The 22,155-nt window shown below is 37.8% G+C and overlaps 1 protein-coding gene across 1 annotated transcript in view; it reads right to left on the reverse strand.

Annotated features, from left to right (window-relative positions):
* Positions 1-7,469: 7,469 nt before the first annotated feature.
* LOC120521307 (CD276 antigen homolog) overlaps positions 7,470-22,155 on the reverse strand; it is a 71,492-nt gene continuing 56,806 nt past the window's right edge. Inside the window, exons 5-6 of the mRNA XM_039743020.1 lie at positions 17,123-17,271; positions 7,470-10,706 (exon numbers count right to left, since the gene is read on the reverse strand). Of these exons, the coding sequence (XP_039598954.1) occupies positions 17,126-17,271 (146 nt within the window). The 3' untranslated portion in view covers positions 7,470-10,706; positions 17,123-17,125. The remainder of the gene's footprint in view (positions 10,707-17,122; positions 17,272-22,155) is intronic.

The following is a 22,155-nucleotide window of genomic DNA, read 5'->3' on the forward strand; positions in this document are numbered from 1 at the left end:
ACGTCAATAGCCTGCAGCTCGGTCACCATGTGAGGCGGTGTTGGGTCCCCCATCCCAACGCCTCCCACGTTGTTGGCTGCCTGCCTATATAAGGCAGTCCATTACCCAGTCTCTACATTCCCTTCCTTGCTTCGCCACGGGATTCTCCTCTCCCTGCTGATAACTACATCCTTTTTATTTAATACACGGCTTCTCTGCTGTTTTATTGTTCATTTATTACGATTATAGTTATTGTGTAGATATTTTAGACTTACTTTACATTGTTCAGGTACCAATTTCCTTTATCATTCCAACCGAACCCCTAATAACATGTCTATCGAGGTGATCACTATCGATCAAAGAACTGTCACTTACCGAGTGGTTTCCTTGCCCGGAGATGGCACCTGCCTTTTCCATTCTCTGTGTTACATATTGCACGGCCATATCAGGCTCACTCTTGATATCCGGAGGAACATTGTGTCTTATGCATTGAATGACTGGAACAGGTTCAAGGTGTGGACTGATGACGGTACAGTAGATAATTATACTACACAGGAGCACTAGAAGTGTGAAATGCTTAAGCCCTTCACCTATGCATCTGCATGTGAGTTGATGGCTGCCGCTGAATTGTTCGGTTGTCACTTTCAAGTGTACCGAATTGGCCAAATATTTTACACCTTTCGACAACCGCCAATGCCTCTAAAACATCTTAGATTGACAGGTGACGATTTGAGTAGTGGACACTTTGATGTTTATGAATGTTTAAACTCTCAAAAGCTGGATGTGAAGTTATCGATGAAACCGGTTGTATGCTAACAACGCTTGACAGATGCCGAATGTCACTTCAAAACAAGTCCTACAAATACTGTCGTAATTAAAACAAACCATGAAACCCAAATTATGACAGCAGCAATCCAAGCTGTGAGATTTGAGACAAGATTACTGTTCACATGGCCAACTGTACGTTGCATGCTCAAGAGTAAGCTCAGTGCACATCTAGTCATATTACAATCGGAGGGCCGAACTCACAATGTGGTATACGAAGAGATCCTCAACAAATAATTATTGGTATAATTTCTTCAGTTTAAAAAGGTTTAATTTTTCTTCTTAATAAAAATTTTAAGGCAGTACTTCGCATCGCTAAGCTGGTATTTTGCTATTGTATATATATATATATATATATATATATATATATGCATATATTGTGGACGGGGGCCCAGACACAGACAGACGGATATCGTTGTTCACCCAACACACGTTTATTTACAATGATTATATTTACAAATAAGTTCAGTGCACGTCCCAGTGCCTCCAGCACCAATCCCCCAAAGTCCAGGCCTCACAGTCCAAATGCCTTTCTGGCCGCCTCCAGTCCTCTCTCCAGCTCCGTCCTTCTTTCACCCGACCTCCACCGCTGAATGAAGGCAGGCGGCACCTTATATAGGAACCCGGATGGGCTCCACCTGCTTCCCGGCATTCCTCCGCAGACACACCCCAGTGTGGCGGAAATGCCGGCTGCACACCCCGGAAGCCCTCCAGGTGTCCCCTGTCTTCTTCCCCCCAGCACTTCCTGGTGTGGCGGAAGTGCTGGGCTCCAGGTTGCTTCAGGCACCGGGGCACCGCCTGGCGGTGGCCACAGGTCCCTACAGGGTTGGGCTTCCAAGCCCTCTACCAATGGCCCCCAACACAACCAGGGCGGTCGCCTCACGGTCTGGAGGAGGTACAAGCTCTCCTCCGGTCCTCCTAGGCGTCCCGGCTGGGCTCCACCCTCAGCCGCATGCGACAATATATATGTAGATATTTATGTGTATATATGTACATATGTGTGTGTATATATATATATATACGTATATATGTTCATGTGTGTGTATCATGTGTTCATGTATATATATATACTGTATATGTATGTGTGTATATATGTATGTGTATGTATGTATGTGTATATGTATATGTGTGTGTGTGTATGTATGTGTATATATATGTAGATATGTGTATATATATTGTGAACGCTGGCCCCGGCACAGACAGACGGACAGCATATTTTTTCCCACACACCGTTATTTACATACACTATATACAAGGTCTTGCTCACGTGCACCCCCAGTGCCTTCTCGCACGAATTCCCCAAAAGTCCAGGCCCACAGTCCTCTGTGCCTTCCTGGCCGCCTCCTGTCCTCGCCTCCAGCTCAGTCTGCTTCCTCCCGACTTCCACCAATGACTGGAGGAGGCGCCCTTAAATAAGGCTCCCGGATGAGCCCCAGGTGTTCCTCCTTAGCCACGCCCCAGCGGCGGAAGTATCGGCTGTCTTCCTGGCAGCTCTCCGGTGCCACACAAAGTCTCCCCGCACTTCCTGTGGCGGAAGTGCCGGCTCCCGGATAATAGGCATCGACGCCGCCTGGCGGTGGCCACGGTCCCTACAGGGCTGGGCTTCAAAGCCCTGTACCCAGGCCCCTGCCTAACCAGGACGGACGCCCCACTCTGTCTGGAGGAGGCACTCGCCTCCTCCGGTCCTCCAGGCGCCCCGCCGGGCTCCAGCCCCACCGCAACCGCGATCGGATAAACCGGCATCGGGCGCCGCCTGGCGGTGACCACGGCCCCTACAGGGAAGGGCTTCCATGCCCTCAACCCGTGGCCCCCAACAGAACCAGGACGGACGCCCCCTCGCGGCGTGTATATATTGTCACACTTGGGTCACAGAGAGAGAGATAAAAGCAAACAATCAATTCCAAAACTGATAGGCGCTGCACAAGGCTTTTAAGTAAGCGGAGTATCGTGCGAGGCTTGTATTACACGTTATAGCGCAAGTGAGAAGGTAAGGAGCAATGTGAGGGTAGTCTGTGTTTCAGGGATTGGGGTTTTCCCAGGGGCGTCTGTATCTTCTTGGGGTGCAATCAGCCCTCCAACTCACAATATGTTTATATATGTAGATGTATATATATATGTATATATGTATGTATATATATATATGTGTGTGTATATGTATATATGTAGATATGTATGTATATGTATATATATGTTTATATGTGTGTGTGTGTATATATATATATATATATATATATATATATATATATATCACAGCGACACTCATAACAGTTACAAAACAATTACATTGACAATCATGTTACGTTATTTTCAAAATGTTACCTTTTTTTCATAACTTCTTTAACACATTACTTCTCCGCTGCAAAGCGTGGGTATTTTGCTAGTAAATAATAAAGTGCAAAGTGCTACATGTAAGCAAAATTTGCATTAATTATAAATACAAGTTTGGAGACAAGTCCTATAGGAAATTATATCAGGAAAGGGTTTGAAGGCTTACATTGATATAACATTCCTATTGCCTAGACAATTTGCAGAAGATCTTAAAAAGGCAAATAAAATGTGAGGTTATATCATAAAAGATGTTACGTATAAATCAAAGAATGTTATGCTCAGACTATATAATGCACCAGTGAGAATGCAGACGGAATCCTGCATGTAGTTCTGCTCACCACACTACAAGAAACACAGAGCAGCACTTGAAGACAGGCAGAAAACAACTAAGTGCATCACAGTTACTCAAGGGCATACCTCAGGAAATTAAACTTGAAAGCTCTGTGCAGACCTAATCAAGATCTTAAAACCCTTTCGGCCCTGGATTTTGTGTTTTTATGGGAAACATTATTTTGTGAGATATTCTACCTTTTCTAGAAAGCTCAAAAATGAAAAAAAGAAAAAGAAAAAAAATCATCATTATTATACAATAGCTGCCAAATACAATCTTCTTGAGGAAATAAAATTGAAAGTGGAGCTACTTACTATGTGGTGCGTACATGTGGTGCACAGAAACATCCATTTTCACTTCTGTGTTTTGCAGACTGTATGCTGCCAGGCGGCACCCAAAGCAACTGCCACCTCTCCCCAGTCTGTGTTTATAGTAGCATGCCTGGTTCCAACAGCTGCAAATGTACCTGTTCTTTACAGAAACGGCTGCATATATATGTACTAGTAATAGGATGTCAGGGCCGAAAGGGTTTTAAAAATATCTCAAAGGAATCAGTAATATGGATTCAGCAGATTTCCTTCATTAAAAACAAACCCCTTATCTGAAAGCAATTAAAGGGAAGTCCATTCAAGACTGAAACCAGAAAGCATCTTTTCATGCAAACAGTTACAGGAACCTGGAACAGTCAATGAATCAAAGCAGAAGACCTGACAATCTCTTCTTACAAATATCTGGATGAGATGATGGAAAAAAAACTTAGATATCAGATAACCAAATGACCCTGGCTGACTGAATGGTGAGTGAACATGTGTTGTCTTCACCAGAGTATGCTGATGCCGTTGATTTTCAAAATTGGGAACACTGTAAGAACAAATGCACCACGTTAGGAAACAATTCATGTTAATAAAGTTGTGTGACTTTTCCTATAGGATACAAACTTCACAATAGATGTTCTTTTTCATACAGTGTGTGCAACAAGTCTTCACACACAAAAAAAAAACAAAAACAATACAAGGCCATAGCCAAAAAAGGTGGAATTTGCTACTTGTAGTAATAGTAGCTGTAGACGTAACTTTATCTCATATATGAAATAAAATTAACAGTTAACTGGCCTAGTCATATATGTCCACCATTCCACTTGCAAAGACCCAAAACACTGTGATCAATAATGAAGAACTCAAACACCACCTCTGGAGGTCACAACCTTTTTAAAATTGCATTTAATTATGCAAAATTGAACATAGACACTATTGACAAGCACTGAACACTGAGCATAATTAAACCATCCCTGATGATATGCTACATGAATATTAGTGATGAGTAAAACCTTGTTTGCATGAAATGAATGCTAAAAAAAAAATTTTATGTGATTTTTTAGGGAAAACCAAGAACTATTGGTCACTAAAGGTGCTGTTCACCTTTTTGTGTTTTCCTGCATTTCTTTGCAGTCACATCACACAAGTGAAGTCAATTTTATTTTATGATTCACATTCACATTAATTCATTTCAATTCAGTTTATGTAGGGAAAGCTTGTGTTGCTGCTTTAAGAGGCATTGGTGAGACCAGCAGGGGGCGCTTACCTTGTGATCTATATGTGGACCCCAATACCTAGTGCAGTGACGGGGATACTGTGCTGTAAAAATGGCGCTGTCCTTTGGATGAAACGTAAAACAGAGGTGCTGTCTCTCTGTGGTCATAAAAGATCCCTCTGCATCCTTCATAAAGAGCAGGGTGTATTTTGATGCCCTGGCTAAATTGCCCACCTCCACATTGTCATTCCAGCCACTCCGATCAACCCCAGTCTCTAACAGGATATCTTTCTCATCACTTCATCACCTATCAGCTAATGCGTGGTAAACATAATAGTGCAAAAATGGCTGCCATCATATCAATCAGGTAGATGCTACGCATTGGTGGTGGTTGAAGTGGCTCCTCACTCACTAAAGCACTTTGAGTAGCATAAAATTATCATTATTATTATTATTATTATTATTATTATTGTATAGAACTCTTTACTGAGTGCAGGCTCAGCACACTGTGAAAAGTTTTAAGGTAAAATGCAAGTATAACTTTTACAAATTAATAGATATGGAATGAGTACATATAAAGACACATTACTGTGGAGAAGGACAATGTGTTTTTTAAATATGTGAAATATTTTCTATATAAACATGCTCCAAAATGCACCACCATGCATATTACTGCATTTTCTCTGAAATCAACTGCCCTTTCTTTAGGTTGTTATCACCAAGATTGTCGCCATAATTGGCAAAATAGGCATTGTACTACCAGAACCGCAACACGTGTCATGCCTCTGCAAAAAATCCACAATTGACAGAAAATGGCTCCAGTGACAGGCTGAGGCATGTGGATGGAGTACCACACAGGGATTAAACATCTTTCTACCCCTGTCAATGGCACAAATTTCACTAATCATAAAATATATTTTGATTTGCAAAAGAAAACTTTGAGTTTTGCAACAAATTCAATTTAACGAGAATCACTGGCTCATCACTGAGGAAAATCGATTTGATTATTATGTTTGAGAACTGTTCCTGTATGTGATTAGTGTCGTGAACTAAAAGTCCCAAATAACATAGTCCCAAAACACTTCCAAAAATGCCACAGGTATCACTGTCAAACCCCAGCTATTAAGAAATTCATTCTTCACAATAGATGTTCTTCCAAAAGAGTGAAGCTCCATTGGAGCACAAAGGCAAAAAGGAGTTTCCTATAATGCAAAAGGCAATCCAAAGCAAAAAACTCCCAGTACAATATTCAAAGAATGGACAAAAACTGAGCAATAAGATCAAAAATACAAAGAATCACAAAAGAACAGAACTATACAAAGAAACATTCACCAAACTTCCTAGTGCATTCAAAATTAATCGCCAGATACTGTGGGAGACCCTTCCGGATTTAGAGCCTAGAGGGCAGGTACTTGCAGTGATTGATGGGTGGCCTTGCCTCTTGAGGGACTGCCCACAACATACTGTACATGGAACATCACCAAGGTATTATAACATAAACACAACCAATAGTAAATAAATTTAAATAAAATTAGTACATACAAAAGAATCCAACATATGCCAGCACTGCCCACTTCTTCTTATTTCTCGCTATTTCATGGAAAGTTTCAATCTTTGCCAAATTTACTAGAGATGCACCTGCTAGTATAAATGTGAACTTCGTCTCGCCGAGGCCATATTTCAGTGTGGTTGTATGACTTAAGTACTCGATAGTGTTTGTAGCAACTCGAATATATGCTGTAAGAACCAAACATTTTTAAGCTCACCACCATGAATATATTTTTAATTGGGAGCAAATGAGCATCGGACAATTGTGAAGCATCAACAAGCGCGGAGAAGAGCGTCGTTCCAAAGGTTAAATCAAGAAAATATTCGGAAGAGTATTTAAATCTAACTCTATATTTATTTTTCTAGTATCAGAATGTACAGTAGTTTAAGTTAATTTGTTTTGGTTTCAATAGATGTATTTTTCATATTTTCAATTCTTGTTTTGTTTTATTCACATCTTCGCGCCCCCTTTTTTGTTACTTCATGCCCATCTGGCGGCCACACAAGTTGAGAACTGCCGATATAGGTGGTCCTTTCATAAACATTAGACCAGGAAATGACTTCTTTGTGAAATTAATAGACTGGGTTGTCTCGGAAGTGCCAAGTTAAAGTTAAGAGCTATTCCCCACACAATAAGTCAACCACTAACATGTCTCTGTTCCTTCTCATCATCATCATTAAGCTAACTAGTGCTGCATGATTTGCAAAATTAAATTAAACATTTCCCATGTACAGGAATAAAGCAACTGAAGGTTAATAAATCCTTATGCAGTACAAACAGTTTAAACAAATACCATTTCAAACCTGACAATAGGGTCAAAATGTGATGTTCATGTCAATATATTGATTTCTTTAACAAAATGAAAGTCTGCTTTCTCGGTCAATTCCAGCAAATGGAATAGATAAGATCCTGTCTTTTCGCTTATAATTAATGTATGTATAGACCATTTCTCATTAATAAATAGAGCACAAATAACACTACCTCATAAGAAATACTATATCATGGTTTTATAGTTATACTGTATTCGATTTTGCCTTTCTGAGACTTTCATGTTCAAAGTATGATTCTGACATTGGTCTCTAGCATATAGCATTGGGCTAGCTACTCCTGGTTTTGCTTCACCTGACAAACAGATGGGTTTAATAAAACAAAACTGAATCAGTTGAAGCATTGTCACATACGTGCACATGGGAGGCAGCTAGAGGGCTTAAATAACAGTAATACCACAACAGACCAGGGGATGGCGACCTGCACTAACTCTCTCTCCAGAGACTATCCTTCGGAAATCCCATTAGGTACCTACGCCATTGATGGTGTTACTTCCGGTACCAGTGCTCAACGACATCTCTTCTAGTTCTGGACTCAAATAAGTTCTGTTTTGGACATTGTACCATGCACAACTCGTGGAAAAAATACCCATTTTGCAGCCAGGGATATTATACGGGTGGCTGCCCCAAACATTTGAGGTTTCCTATGTGTTATTGTGACAGCATATTAATGCAGTCTATGACGACAAATATGAAAAATAAATCATAATATAATGATATAAAAAAAGAAGAGACAGAGATGGTCAAATTCGACAAAATGAATTGCTTGAAAAGTTAAAGGCAAGATTAGGGAGAGAAACTGTTGCAATGTGTACAAGGAGAAGAAATGTAACCAATAAAGAAGAGCACAACAGATGTGAAAGTGAAAATAAATTACAATGTGGAAAAAATTTGCAGAAGTGAGGCAGAAGCCACAAGAAAAGAAAGAGGAGCAGGTTCATTTAGGTACTGCAAAAATATATCACTCATTTACAGCTATGTAAATAGACCTGAGCAAAGGCAGCATCCTAATAACACCTATAAAGCATCAGCAGAGTAATTTTTTATTTCTATGCAGTGTGGCATATTAAGAGCCTTTGATATCTTCATAAAAATTTTTGTGAATATGAAGGATTCACAGGCTTCATGCTGAAGTATGCAACTTCAAGAAAAGTCACCAATAACCCACCTCTGACCATTAGAAAGTAAAGGTATTTTAGTAGGCCACAGTGCAGAGATGAATTGACCACTCGACTGATGCTTTGTAACCTTCAATAAGATAAAAACAAAGTATTATTATATAGTAGCGTGAGTAATAAAGACACTTTTTTGCAGTACCGAAAGTGAATCAGTTTATATGTGCACATACACAACTGAGTAACCCGGTTAAGGGAGAAACCTGGATTCTCAAAAAAGCCCATTTACATGTGCAAGTACGTTTCTGGAGTTACCTAGCTCCAATGTCATAAACATGCACTAAAATAAAGGTTATACATCATCAATGGCCATCATAAATCTGAAAGCAAGCATGGAGCCTATGTCACCTCAAACAGTCTGGGGAATGTTGCTCTCAAAAGTAACTTAGTTACATTCTTCATTACTTACAAAAAAAGTAGGAATGGATGTTATATAGGTACTGATTATAAAATTTAAAGTGTTACAAAATGTACAAAATTTGACTGGCCAGCATTTGTTATTAAATCCTAAACTTATATATGTGCCTTCATGAGACTGATGAAGCACACCCAACAAATACGATCATTTTCTGTGTTTTATAAATATGTTTATTCCGTTATGTGCCATGAAGTAAATAACATCCATCTCCTTATTACATCCTCAACCTGAGCTACCGATGATTCACAGCATAAACACTGACCACTGTGTCACTCAAGCACACTGTTTCAATGTATCTATAACAAATAACTAAATTAAAACTAAACTGACACATTGTTAATTTATTTCTTTTACCAGATTTCAAGCAGCACACTATCCTCTGTCTGGCTGTCTGACCGAGCCCTACAAAAGAGCAGCATACTGGTACGTGTGCTTCTTGCCTTACACCCAGTGCTTCTGGGATAAGAATAATGTAGATATGTTTATTTCAATAAAATAAGGATTGTGTTAGGTTGATCATTACTTTGAAAGGTAATCAGACATAACACACTTTACTTTTAACGTGTTACCCTACTACTTTCAAGATTGTGCTGCTGAGCTTAGCACTCGATGTTCACTTCATCAACATTAGTGATTTCTGAAATATTGAGACAGATTATTTCAACCAGGAGAAAGCATAATATGATTGCCTGAACAAATTTCCAAAGGAAATTTATTTTGTGAATGCTTCCACCACTTTCTAGCTGTGGTTGCTGAAAGCATATGCAAAGCTAACACATGAGCAGGCTACGAAATCCTTAACTGTAAACCGGTTAAGGGTTTACATGGCCACATAAATGGATTACATAATGCGGAAATCTATGTGTGTCAACCTGGGTTTCTCAGAGACCAATTACTTGGTTTCTCTAACTGGAAAAAGGGTTTACATGGCATATTAGAAACCCGTGTTTTTGTGAATAACCAGTTAATTAAAGCACATGTTAATAACAAAATGAGCTAGAGAAACTCAAAATGATAATTGTAAATGGCAATTGTCATCAATTGTGAATACAAAATCTAATTTAACAAATATCAGAGACTCTTGAAAAATCTCGCATTACTGTGATGCCATGGATCTCTGTTGTTAATAATGCAGTTCAATAAACTGTGTAGATGAGATGCCCACTGACACTTCTGCATACTAGACCAATAATCCATGACTAATCCAGGAAGGGGACAAATAGTGGCTTTATATTATTCTAGAATAGTATTCAGGCGACTAAGAAAAAAATGAAACATAGCTAGGAATGAACAGGGGTCAACGTGCACGATCTACGATCACCATCTTTTTCAAAAGTGCCTAACACAAAATATCCGCTTTAAAAAGGGCACACAAGAAAAGCCGAGAACTTTGCAGATGCTGAAATTTTTGTATGAAAGACAAAACAGTGACCAGTACTATATACACTTGATCTGTATATTTATCTTAATTAGTGACAATTTTCAGGATTTTGGTCTTGTGGCTGTTTTTTGTTTTGCTTTTTTTGTTGTTGTTAAGGAGCAACAATGTAATTAACAGTTAAACCAAATTTCCAATTTTTGTTTAATACTAGAAATTTTTTTTATGTCCATAAAATAACTAGACTTGACTTTTTTGTCAGGTAAAAATGGTATATGTTTCACACAGAATGTTTTAAGAATCAGGGTAAAAATCCAAAACAGAATTAAGTGTTACTGATGATTTTGCTATTTTTCATCTTCTGTTCTGTGGAGAAAGAAGAAAACAACTTTAATTAATAGTTTTGTAGATCATGCATAAAGAAACTATTGTAAATTCGATGTACCTGTGATACAGTGAATAAATTGTAAAAAAAAAAGGACCAGGAGAAAAGACATGATCAACAAAAATCCAAATATTTAGTCAAAAAAGTCACAGCAAAAGCGAAGTTCAAAGCCATGATGTTTCAAAACCAAACTGAAACAAAAATATATATATTTCCTTGCAATTGCTCACAGCATCCTAATCTCTGATAATTTAACAAATCACATACTGGACACATAGAAAGATATCACTTTGATGACGTCACCTACGGCACAATTACTTGAAATTTTGGGAGTGGGTGTTGCAGCAACAAGCAGTGCTATTAATGAAAGTGGTTGCACACTAAGAAAACAAAATTACATTGCGGTAAAATGCAAAAAAAAAAAAAAAAAAACAAAATAAATGCTTGCATAAGATTCCTCAAAAAAATGTAAACAATTAACAACACCCATTATAACACTCCAGTTGTGAATATTAACATAAATTTAAATGGAGGCGGGCAGCATTTTCTGGAAGTGGTTTATTTAACAATATCTTAGTAGACATAAGTGTTTTGGATGTTGTGAATATACGACCTTAAGACTTGGCAAGTGGGTTATGTTGCACGTTTAACTTGAGATTTTTTCATGGATGTTTCTGATATTGCTTGCTGTTCTCTAACATTGGTCACCACAGACCCCTATTCTATCAGACACTTTGTCTCCATTCTACATGTGATTTAAACATTTTTTGGCCACCATTACGTGACGAAAGATATATAAAAAATACAATTTTATGGTGATAAAGGCTAAATGGTATTCAGAACAAACACACTGCTTAGAATTTAGAATATAGCAGTACTGTAAGATTTACAGTCATGAGGAATTTACAAATATTACTGTAATATTTTTCAATAGTCTTAAGGACTTAACTCTCTTTTGATCACACTCAAAAGGCAATTGCTAACAGCACAGTCATGGCCATTAAAAACTCCAAGGGCCACCATCAGCTGAGGAAAACTGCCTTCCTGTAAGCCAGAGAGAAACTCTGCACACAAGATGGATTGAAAGCTGGTCTCCTTGATACTGCCAATGACTGGCATATGGGCAGAATGCTAAAGTTCCCAGCCTCGATAACATCATCACAGCTGCAGCCAGACATTCTTATTGTTTCAGAATCTACTAAGCAACAGATTGTATTAGAGTTGACAGTACCACGAGAAAGAGAATAAGGACAAGGCTAACAAGAGAAAGCGCACCAAATATCAGGAGCTGGTAGGTGTGTGCTGAAGGAGAGGCTGGTGAATGTGGCATGGACCTATGGAGGATGGCTGCCAGGTTTTTGGCAGGGCATTTACTCTGCAAAGTATTTACAATTCTGGGCAAAACTGGGAAGGCAAAGAGAAGAACCATTGGACTCGTAACTGAAGCCGCAGAGATATTTTGGATCAAGAGGGCAGATAGGTGTGTGAATGCTGCTGGGACCCAAGCTGGGGTCTGATCAACCTCGGTACGGTTGCCTAGGAGAGGGCTTTTTGATGTTGACTCAAAGACCCAATGACCCCAGGTTACATCACTGATGATGTGCCCCAGTGCATCCAAGAGATGTATTTTTCATCATTTTGATTTCTTATTAATTCACATTCAAAGGAGTTCGCTCCCTTAACAGTATCCTAATAATGACAATTAAAAACAAAAAGAATAGACATGGGGCTGTTTTTGAATAAATTCTTTTTAAGAGTCACTTTATTAATACAAAAGAGTTAATTTAACACTTAGAATTTTTACTGTATAGCATAAGCAAAAGATCAGCAAGTTTGGTCGACCAAGTCTCACATACTCAACAACTAGAAGCAGTGTAATATAACATCAGCTTTACTAGACCACAAAATGCCTTTGATGCTTATCCTGCATTAACCAAGAAGACACTGGTGGTCTCCTGGTACTGGGCGTGTCTTTGCCTCACCTCTACTGCATTCTTGAGAAATAATCATTCAGCCCAATAGAACTCTTCTGACCGACTCTCTGTTTGAGGGATGTAAGAGACTGTAGTAGAGTCAACAAATTCAGAGAGCTTAAGGATGACCTTTTCTATTTTGTATGACAGTTCACATTCCATTCCTAAAACTGACTATTATACAGTATATTCTACTAGTGGTATTTAGGTGTGTTCACATATAATGCAAAGAACACCTTAACCATCATTTCCATGTCTGTCTGTCTTAAAGAAACAACTTGGCTCTCAGTAGACCAATTTTGGCATATTTATTCTTATTTGAAATTTGCCAAGACTGTTCAGTTTTCATGGAGATCTATCATACACAATGTGCTGTACAACGTTTTGAAATTTCAAAACCTCCCATTGAAGAGAATAGGACATTTGTGAGCATATCTGTTCTTAAAGCACATCAATCATTCTGTGTGAGGTAAATTAAGGGTTAGATTATTGTTTTAAATTTCCCTTAAGACAAGTCACTTAAACTTGTGTGTTTTACCTATTTTCCTCTCTTACTTATTCAACAGCCACACCTGATGAGAAAACAGAACCCTAATACTATATAAATAAAATGTATTATTTTTTATTAATACAAGTTAGTGAAATGCCGGGAGGGGTGTACATTTTCAAGCTGCCTGTATTACAGCTCACATCTCCTACTACTTGATTGAAGTTAACAAAAGTAAATAAAATAAAATAAAAGCCTAAAATCAGTCATTTATCTAGAAAATAACGTAAGGGAAAAAATGTAATTGTTAGTCTGTGAGTATAGTGTGAACAAATATGTACTTAGGGTTTAAGGTATACTAAACAACACCTCAGGGTAGCATTGCTGTCTGCAGATTATAATGATTTAATATTTCTCCAACACTATAACCCAGACAGACACCTCATCATTTTAAGAAGCAGCCAGCAATTTTATCTTGAGTCTTCAAAGCAGACTTTCTTTCAAAAATATTTATAGATGTAGTTGAAAAATCCTTAGTCACAGAACATCCACAACTGACAATTATGACTATTATATTATGCTATTTTTAAGTTACTTTAATTGGACTGTCTATAAAGCTACTGAGTCATCACAAACCCATCTGGGCTACATTTATAACCACACAATACTGTAAATTGCTGTTAAAAATATGCATGTAATGTAGTCCTCTACCACACACAATTGCATTTTATTATTCTTGTTATTTGTTAATATCTGTAAGAGCCAATCTTAGAAATTTAAAGTTTTGAGTTAAACTCATATTGATGTTTGCTTAATTTGAATAGAATATTAATTTCTTTCATAGTCATAACTTATGGTATAGTCTTTTCCCCCTATAAGTTAGCAAGAGATAGAACCTTCTTACTATAACTGAGAAACAGTGTGATAATAAGTTAGTTACGGTAAGAACAGGTCCCAGTAAAGAGGAACTTGAAAGACCCATTTTTTAAGTTAGAAGTGGGATAAGCATACAGTTTTCTGACCGTTTTAAAATGGTTCAGAAATGTTAAGTAAATAGTAACGATTTGAGAGGTAACAAGATTAAGCTTAGAATTGAACTTTTCTTAACATTAATTTTGCCTTTTTTGCTATTTTAATTTTCTTTTTTTGTGTAAACTGTTTTACTTTAAAACTTAACTAAACTTTTAAAAAACGAAGATATTTTGTCTGTGGGATCATTTCAAAGGCCAGGCTTTTCTTGAATCCCATTTTTTGAGTCGAAGCTGCAGAACTTTGGTAATTTTGGGAAAAAACGCAGCTACAATATCACTCATTTTTACAAAAATATTTTAAAAAGATATATGACAACTAACTCTTTGATGAAATGACTAAGAACAGTTTAACTGTTCCAACTTTCAAATAAATTAACTAAGGATATGTCCACACTATTACAATTTCATTTAAAAACAGCATTTTTTAAATAAAAACTATCTTTGTTCACACTAGCATTTTCACATTGTTTAGTATCTCTACCTAAATTAAAATGGCCAAAAATCAAGCATTCATAGCAAGGAATAGGAAAAAAATGGCTCCTGGCACACTAGGAATTCATTTGTAGATTGTGTTTACATGGACAATAGAAATTGTGAATTGGAAAAATAAAAACTATATTGTTTTGTTTGGATCGACACCGAGGTGGAATTGTTATTAAGAGTAAAGTATATGTATATATTTAAGAAAATGTTGGATCCAAAAAGGGAAAGGTAACCAAGTACAAACCAATCACAGTATGATTAGTCTGCATTTTCAAAACTCTTTGTTTTCATCAATCCACACTGCAGTGCTGAGCTGGCATTTTTCAGACAGACAGACAGACAGACAGACAGGTTGGGTGGATGGATGGCTGGATAGATGGATGGATGGACAACAGATAGACAGACAAGGTGTCACCTGCTGCACTCGGGTCTCAGTTCAGGGGGTTTTTTATGTGGTGGATATGGCAACCCACCTCAACACACAAGGACTTCTGCCTCAGCTAACAGAGAGCTGCTGCTGTCAATAACAGGCTTGTAAGTGGCAGTGAGATGAGGGCAGACCTGCTCAGGTTGTGCCACAGGTTTAAATGTAAAGTCATATTTGGACAGAGCAGGTCCAGCTTGTAGTACCCAGTAATGGAACATGCTGAATGCTATGTGTTTCCTTGTTTGAAGTCACCAGCATTCAGAATGATTAGATATCAGTAACAGAGTGAATCATTTCTGTCATGAGCAAACCAGGATAATGTAACTTCTTGGCCTGGGAAGTCACCTGGATGAATTCAGTCTGTGTTTCAATTTCTGGATCACACATTAGTTTGAATTGTACTGTGTTCCCTATCCAGTTGCCCTGCTGCTTTATCCACTCAGTCTAATGAAACCGATTCAGCATTAAAATAGAATCTGAAATAAGAGGTTTAAGCCAGTTCACCACAAAACCCAAAATGTCACAGTACCTGTACTCAACATTACATAACTTACTATAAAATGTAACAGTCCATATAACAAATATAAGCAACCAAACATTATTATATGGTGTCATGCCAAGTCTGAATCCTTTTTGCCTTAGTTATAAGATCTTCACATCTTCCATCATTGGACAAGCTTATAACTTTTATCCTTGATCTGAATGTTTGCATTTTTGCCCTTTCTATTCACGGACTAGCAGCTATTACAATAAGGTGGAACAGGACTCCTTAGGCAGCAGTGATCACAGTGCTACCAGCTGAGTATGGGAATATTTAAAACCGTCAGACAGATGTGGTAGTGAAACAACGTTAAGTCCCAACCAAGGGTTGGTAGGGTGGTCTAATGCCTTTTCACTTCCTCCTTCTCCAGAAGTAGTGATTGATGGTTGTGTATCTATTGATGACACTTCCAGTTCATGACCAGCTGAACCCGCTTCTTCCTGTCCACCCAAGTGAAAACTGGCTCTGTTGCCATCTTGGAGCCATATGAAGATTGTCTCATGTCAATTAATTAGTTACTTTTCCTTGTACTTTATTTTTTGGACTGCCAATCATACAGGATTCACAATGGTGCCCCACCGCTTTATTTGAGTTTGTTCTCATTCTTTCAATATATTCAACTTCATACTCCTCAGAGTTTCTTACATTCTCAGAAGGCATAGCCGTCAGATCCTTTACACTCACCCTGTGACATCCCTCAAGTTCACAGCTTGTCTAAGTGGCAGCTGAGACAAATCAACAATCAGGTCTACGTTGACAGCAATATCTCTTCAATTTAATTAAATAATTCATTCACAAATATATAGTAACAAGCCAGAAACCAAATCTAAACATTAATCATTAGTAACACTGAAAACAATAATTGTTCAAAAAAGGACAGAGAGAAAATGAGCAAGTGGTTTTTCTAAAAGCTGCCACATAGTGTGGTGCGATGGAAGTTCAAATTAGATGTGAAGAGCATTTTCAAAAGTCTCCATTGTCAGGGGTTAAAAAAACTGGGTTAGTGTGAACAAAAGGCAAAAATGGAGACTAATATCCGTGTTTTTAAATGAAAATGTAGTAGTGTGGACTTAGCCGAAGTCTTCAATGCAACTGAATATTATGCCATACTTACATTTTCCAACTATTCTTTACAGCTACCACACTGTAGGTTTATTTCTTCTGTTGGTGGCATTTGTTTCAAAATTTGGAAAAATCAATAAACCTTTCAATATACCCTTTCACAGTAAACACTATCATTAAGTATTTTTACAAATAAATGAATAAGGATATAGCATAAAATTGATCAATGAATCTGATTAGTAGAATACCTAAGAAGACTTTGCAGAATTACACAAGTAAATGAAATCACTCATAAATCAAAGAAATTGATCACTAATTTTAACAAGCACTAAACTCCCCAGAATATTTTTCAATGTTTTTCTTATTTTTCTGGAAAGCAGAACTTCAACTTACTTTTTACAGTTGTCCCAGATACTGGATCAGAAATAATGCAAAAACTAAGAATGTAAGATATTTGCCGGGATTCATGGTAACACTATTGTTTCCAGGTTCTTCCCCTGAAGCTTTGTCTTTTTTGTTGGGCACAACAGGAGTTTCAGGGTCTGTAGAAGAAAGCAAAACAAAATTAATATACACTATAATATATATATATATATATATATATATGTGTTTGAGAACATTGAAACAGTATAACAATTATTTCATTTTAACAAGCAACGTTACGAAGTACACATGGAATTTTGCAGGTAGGCCCATAGGTACTTGAAACGTCCTTTTATCCTGTTGTATACATCTCATGATGCCCTCTCGCACCTTAAAAATCTTTTGCACAAGACAACATGCTACCCATTTAGCTGACCGGTGCATTAACCCCCTGACATTCAAGCCATGACTTGAAGCTTCTTCACTAAAAGTGTGCTTGTCTAGCTGACATTTTCCAGTACGTACAGCATACTTTTTAAATAATTGTTTTGAGTGGATGGTGGTACACAGATTTTGTTTCCTTTCTATCCCATAACTCAATCACTACTGTATGTCTATGGAGTTTGAGTTTGTACATATTCTCATGGCTTTGCACCAGATTTGCCTTTTTTGACCAAATTTTAATGCTCTGTAGTAAATAATGATTGAAAATTGCAGTGGGTCCAGGTGGTCTACTACATGAGTACTCATATAGTCCAGGACGAGCGACTCAAAGATCTTAATGATGTGAGATGTCAGCGCCACTGGTCTGTAGTCATAAGGTAAAGAGGTGTCTGTCTTCTTTGGAACAGGAACAAAGCAGGATGTTTCCGACAGCAGTGGCACTTTATGAAGCCTTAGGGACAAACTGAACAAGTGACAGGGGACACAAAGTAGGTCAGCACAGACCTTAAGGGCTCAAGGACTGACTCCATCTGCTCTCGCAGCTTTTCCTGTGTAACTAACTTCTAGTTAGTTTTGTTTTCTAAGTAAAGGTATGAAGCTCCTTTTTGTTTCAATCTATTCATTGCCTTCTATTCTTTTTTTTGCCCCAGTGCATTGATATATTTTTGATCCCCAGGTCTTGACCTTGCCCAGCACTGACTACAAATCTGGTTCACATTATTATCTCCTAGACCGTTTGCCACTGATGATAAGTCCAGAGACTCTGTCTCATGACACTGAGGAGTGACAGGCATTGTAGGCAGCAGTGTTTAAGTGGGCAATGTGTGTATGTGTATGAGCATTGTGTATTAAGCTAATGGTGTGAGAGTAGGCCTATCCAACTTGATGAGTTCCTCTCATTCTATGATAATATATAAAGTAATCCCCGTATGGATAAAGTTTGTAAACCTTTACTTGCATTATCAGATCAGTGCTGACACAGAAAATGTGTGATGTACGCAGTCATCCTCCTTTTTCTTCATAGCTGAGAAGAGACTATGCTTGGGCTTTGTCTGTCCGCAAATTTGATTTTACTTTTAGCATTTGCTCCTAAAACTGTTGGTTGCAATTAATTGGCCCTGCAATCACATTTACAATTTGTTTTCCCTTTAATGTTTTTTTATATGATTTTGCAACTGCAAATAAGCAACATTGGGAACATGATAGAATAGGAGAGGGTAATCAGTGGGGCTTTGATTTATTTTACCTTGCATGCAGGAGACGAAGACAGTGGAGCAGGCAGAGGCACTTGTAATGGGACAAAGGTAAGAAAATTATGTTGCCTTCAAAGCTTAATCTACAAAAAAGTAAGTGCAAAACAAATGACAGAATAAGAAAACAGTATAAAAAGATTACTAGGCAAATTAGCTACATCACACTAAAGCTGGCAATCACTTATGCTAGAAAGGAAATAAGGGCACATATTTTAATGGCAAAGACAATTAATTAAGTAATGCAGTCAGCAGCATTTGCGATACAAAGTAAAAATAAAAAGGACAGAGCAAGGCGGCAGCTTTCCATTGAAAGTTACAGTCACAGTCACAGTTACAGTTACAGCGCAAACAAACAGAAATTATTACTCGGTGAAATAACAGAACAGCAAAAAGTGATCGAATATATTGTTTGGATTTAAACTTTATCTGGGAGACTTGTAGATTGTCTAATTCGTGTTGCCAGCGAGAATTAAAAGATTCCAAAAATGTTGGCGCGGTATGAAGTTCCGTGAGACGGATACTTTTAACATGAGATTCTTTCAAGTCACGTCCTACTTACAACTATTTTCAAACAAAACCACGGTCATCTAACCGTCGTGTGAATACTTTTGTCAGACCCATGTCCTGTGCTCTCAGCTCTTATAAATTTTATCAGGACAATAATTTTATATGATCTATATGACACATCAATGACAAAGCGAAGAAAAAAGAGCATGGACAAACATTTGATAAAGTCATTTTATTTATTAGAGAGAAAGAAACGATATTCACTCACATGCAGTTGTACATTGTGACCACGCAATGTAAGTCCAAACACGGAATCAAAATTCAATGTGATCTTGAAGAAAAGTTAATTCCAAATATTGTTTTTACTAAAGTTTTAAAGTAAAAGTGAAAATAATACATATGTTACAATTCCCATGAAAATAATAATCTCTTAAAATTGTAGATCTGGTAAACCAAACCCAGGGGGGTGGGCGAGCGAAGAGAGCAGGGGTTTGAGCCTCCTAGTAATAAAATAAAAACATACATTTGATTTGAGGCTGTAACACCCGGTGTAAATTTTGGCTACTTGTAAAAGTTAACGCTTGTTTTTTTATTATTCAGTTTTATTCTGTCAGTGACATTCACATGGTACAAAGAACTTGCCTCTCCCTCTCTGAGTTGATGACCACAGTTGGTGCTGTGGTTGACGCCTGCTCATAACTAATTGTTGTAGCAGCAATCAAAGATATAATGTCCTGTGACCGCTATTAAGAGTACCATACGGCATTTGCTCTTTGACAACAAAGACACCCGTGCAGAATGTGTGAAAATGACAGATTTGCATGAGTATGTGCTAATCTACTCTTTATTTAGGAAAAGATCCCAGACCTCCTACGGGACAGAGATTTTCCGAGACTGTGGCCATAAAACTGTTTCTGGACAAAGGCAGAACCATAACAACAGACAAATTCTTCACGTTGCCGTCGCTGACTAATAATGTGGCCATAAAACCGTTTCTGGACAAAGGCAGAACCATAACAACAGACAAATTCTTCACGTTGCTGTCGCTGACTAATAAACTGCTGCACTGCAACACAACTCTGTTTAGCACCATGAAGTGGGATGGGAACAGCCACCTGCAGCTAAAGTCACTTCAGTATGCGTGCAATTCTCAACGCTGGTGTTTTTTATATCTGGTAGTGCCATGCTGATGGTGTATGTGCCCAAAAAGAATGTCTATCTGTATTCCCAGTACCATGCAACATAATGGTGGTTGGGCAACAATGGAAAAAAAAAACCATAACGTTCAAATGACAACTCAGGTTCAAACAGCATAGCATTTTCAAATAGTGACCTTTTCATGTATGAATGTGTGTGTGTGAGAGAGAGGCAGAGACAGATTCAATCTCATTCAAGTGGTTACTGGAATATAAAATAAACACTCTCAAAGGCAAAACGAAACAAGTGTGCTTTTATCCACGAATAAAACTGAATAACAAAATATATATTCCTTCAGCGATATCTTTTACAGGTCACAAAACTTTACACAGGCTGTTACAGACTCAAATCAAACGTATGTTTTTATAGATAATAGTAATAACAACAGAAGATCACTATTCAAAATGGAAAATGTGGGATAGACCTGGGATTGAACCCACAACCACTTGATTCAGAAGCAGTTGTTCTTACCTTAACATGAGCCATGCAATTGGTATTTGAACTTCGGTTTTTATATATTGGCAGCAACATGTAAATTGAATATTTTTTTTTCTTCGGTTATATTTTTAAATAAAGGCGCACTTGTTTTGTTATAGCTTTTGTGAAAGTGTTTAGTTGATATTTGGACTTCAGTCTTCACACATTATACATTTCACATCAACATTTTATTAATTTTTACTAAAACATGGAAAAAAAATTCTGTTCTAGTTAGGGCTGGGCGATTTTTTCGATTTTTTCGATTAATTCGAATTTACGTTTTAAGATGATTTATCTTTTTATTAAATCGAGGTATTGCGATTTTTTAATAAAAAATTAGATACATTGTAATTGCACCTATGGCAGAATAATTAAGAGGCTTGTCCGACTCCGAACACATGATGGCGCGCCTAATTAACCTCTCACCTGTGAGTAAAGTGCTCTATGAAGGAACGTAATAGGCTACAGAAATAATATCATAGAGATGGACGGCTCTTCACGTCAGGATGACCTTGTGCCAAAGAAAGGTAGTACGTTTCCTCTGTGGTTTGGAAATGGTTGGTTTGAGAGTTCAGACGTCAAACAAACTTTTGTCAAATGCAAAATATGCAGAAAGTCAGTTTCAACCGGCAGTGGCCGCACCATTAATTTATTCCAACATTTGCGACAAAGGCACCAAGCTGAATGGGAAGAATGCTCAAAGTTAAGAGATGAAAACAAGCCAAGTCCAAGTGCAAAAGGTCCACCTAAAATTGCAAAACGCCAGATGTCATTAGCGGTATCATTTTCCAATTCCGTTCCATACGAAAAAAAGCCCGATGGAACGAAATGACAGATGCTGTGGCGTTTCATATCGCTAAGGACATGGTTCCCATATACACCATTGAAAAGCCAGGGTTCATAAAAATGCTACACACTGCTGATCCAAGATACAAGTTGCGAAGCATAAATATTTCAAAGATGTAGCTATTCCCCGAATGTACACTGAAACACGTGAAAAAGTAGCGGAGCAGCTTGAAAGGGCATCTTTTTTTTCTACGACGACTGACCTGTGGAGTAGTCGTACTCTTCAGCCTTACATGAGCCTTACAGCCCATTATGTTGACTGCGAAGTTTTTGCCTTCAGACATGTTATTTTCCTGACGATCATACTGGGGAAATAATTGGTCATGGGCTTAAAGATGC

Source organism: Polypterus senegalus, unplaced genomic scaffold (genome assembly GCF_016835505.1).
Source record: "Polypterus senegalus isolate Bchr_013 unplaced genomic scaffold, ASM1683550v1 scaffold_119, whole genome shotgun sequence".
Classification (NCBI taxonomy): Eukaryota; Metazoa; Chordata; class Cladistia; order Polypteriformes; family Polypteridae; genus Polypterus; species Polypterus senegalus.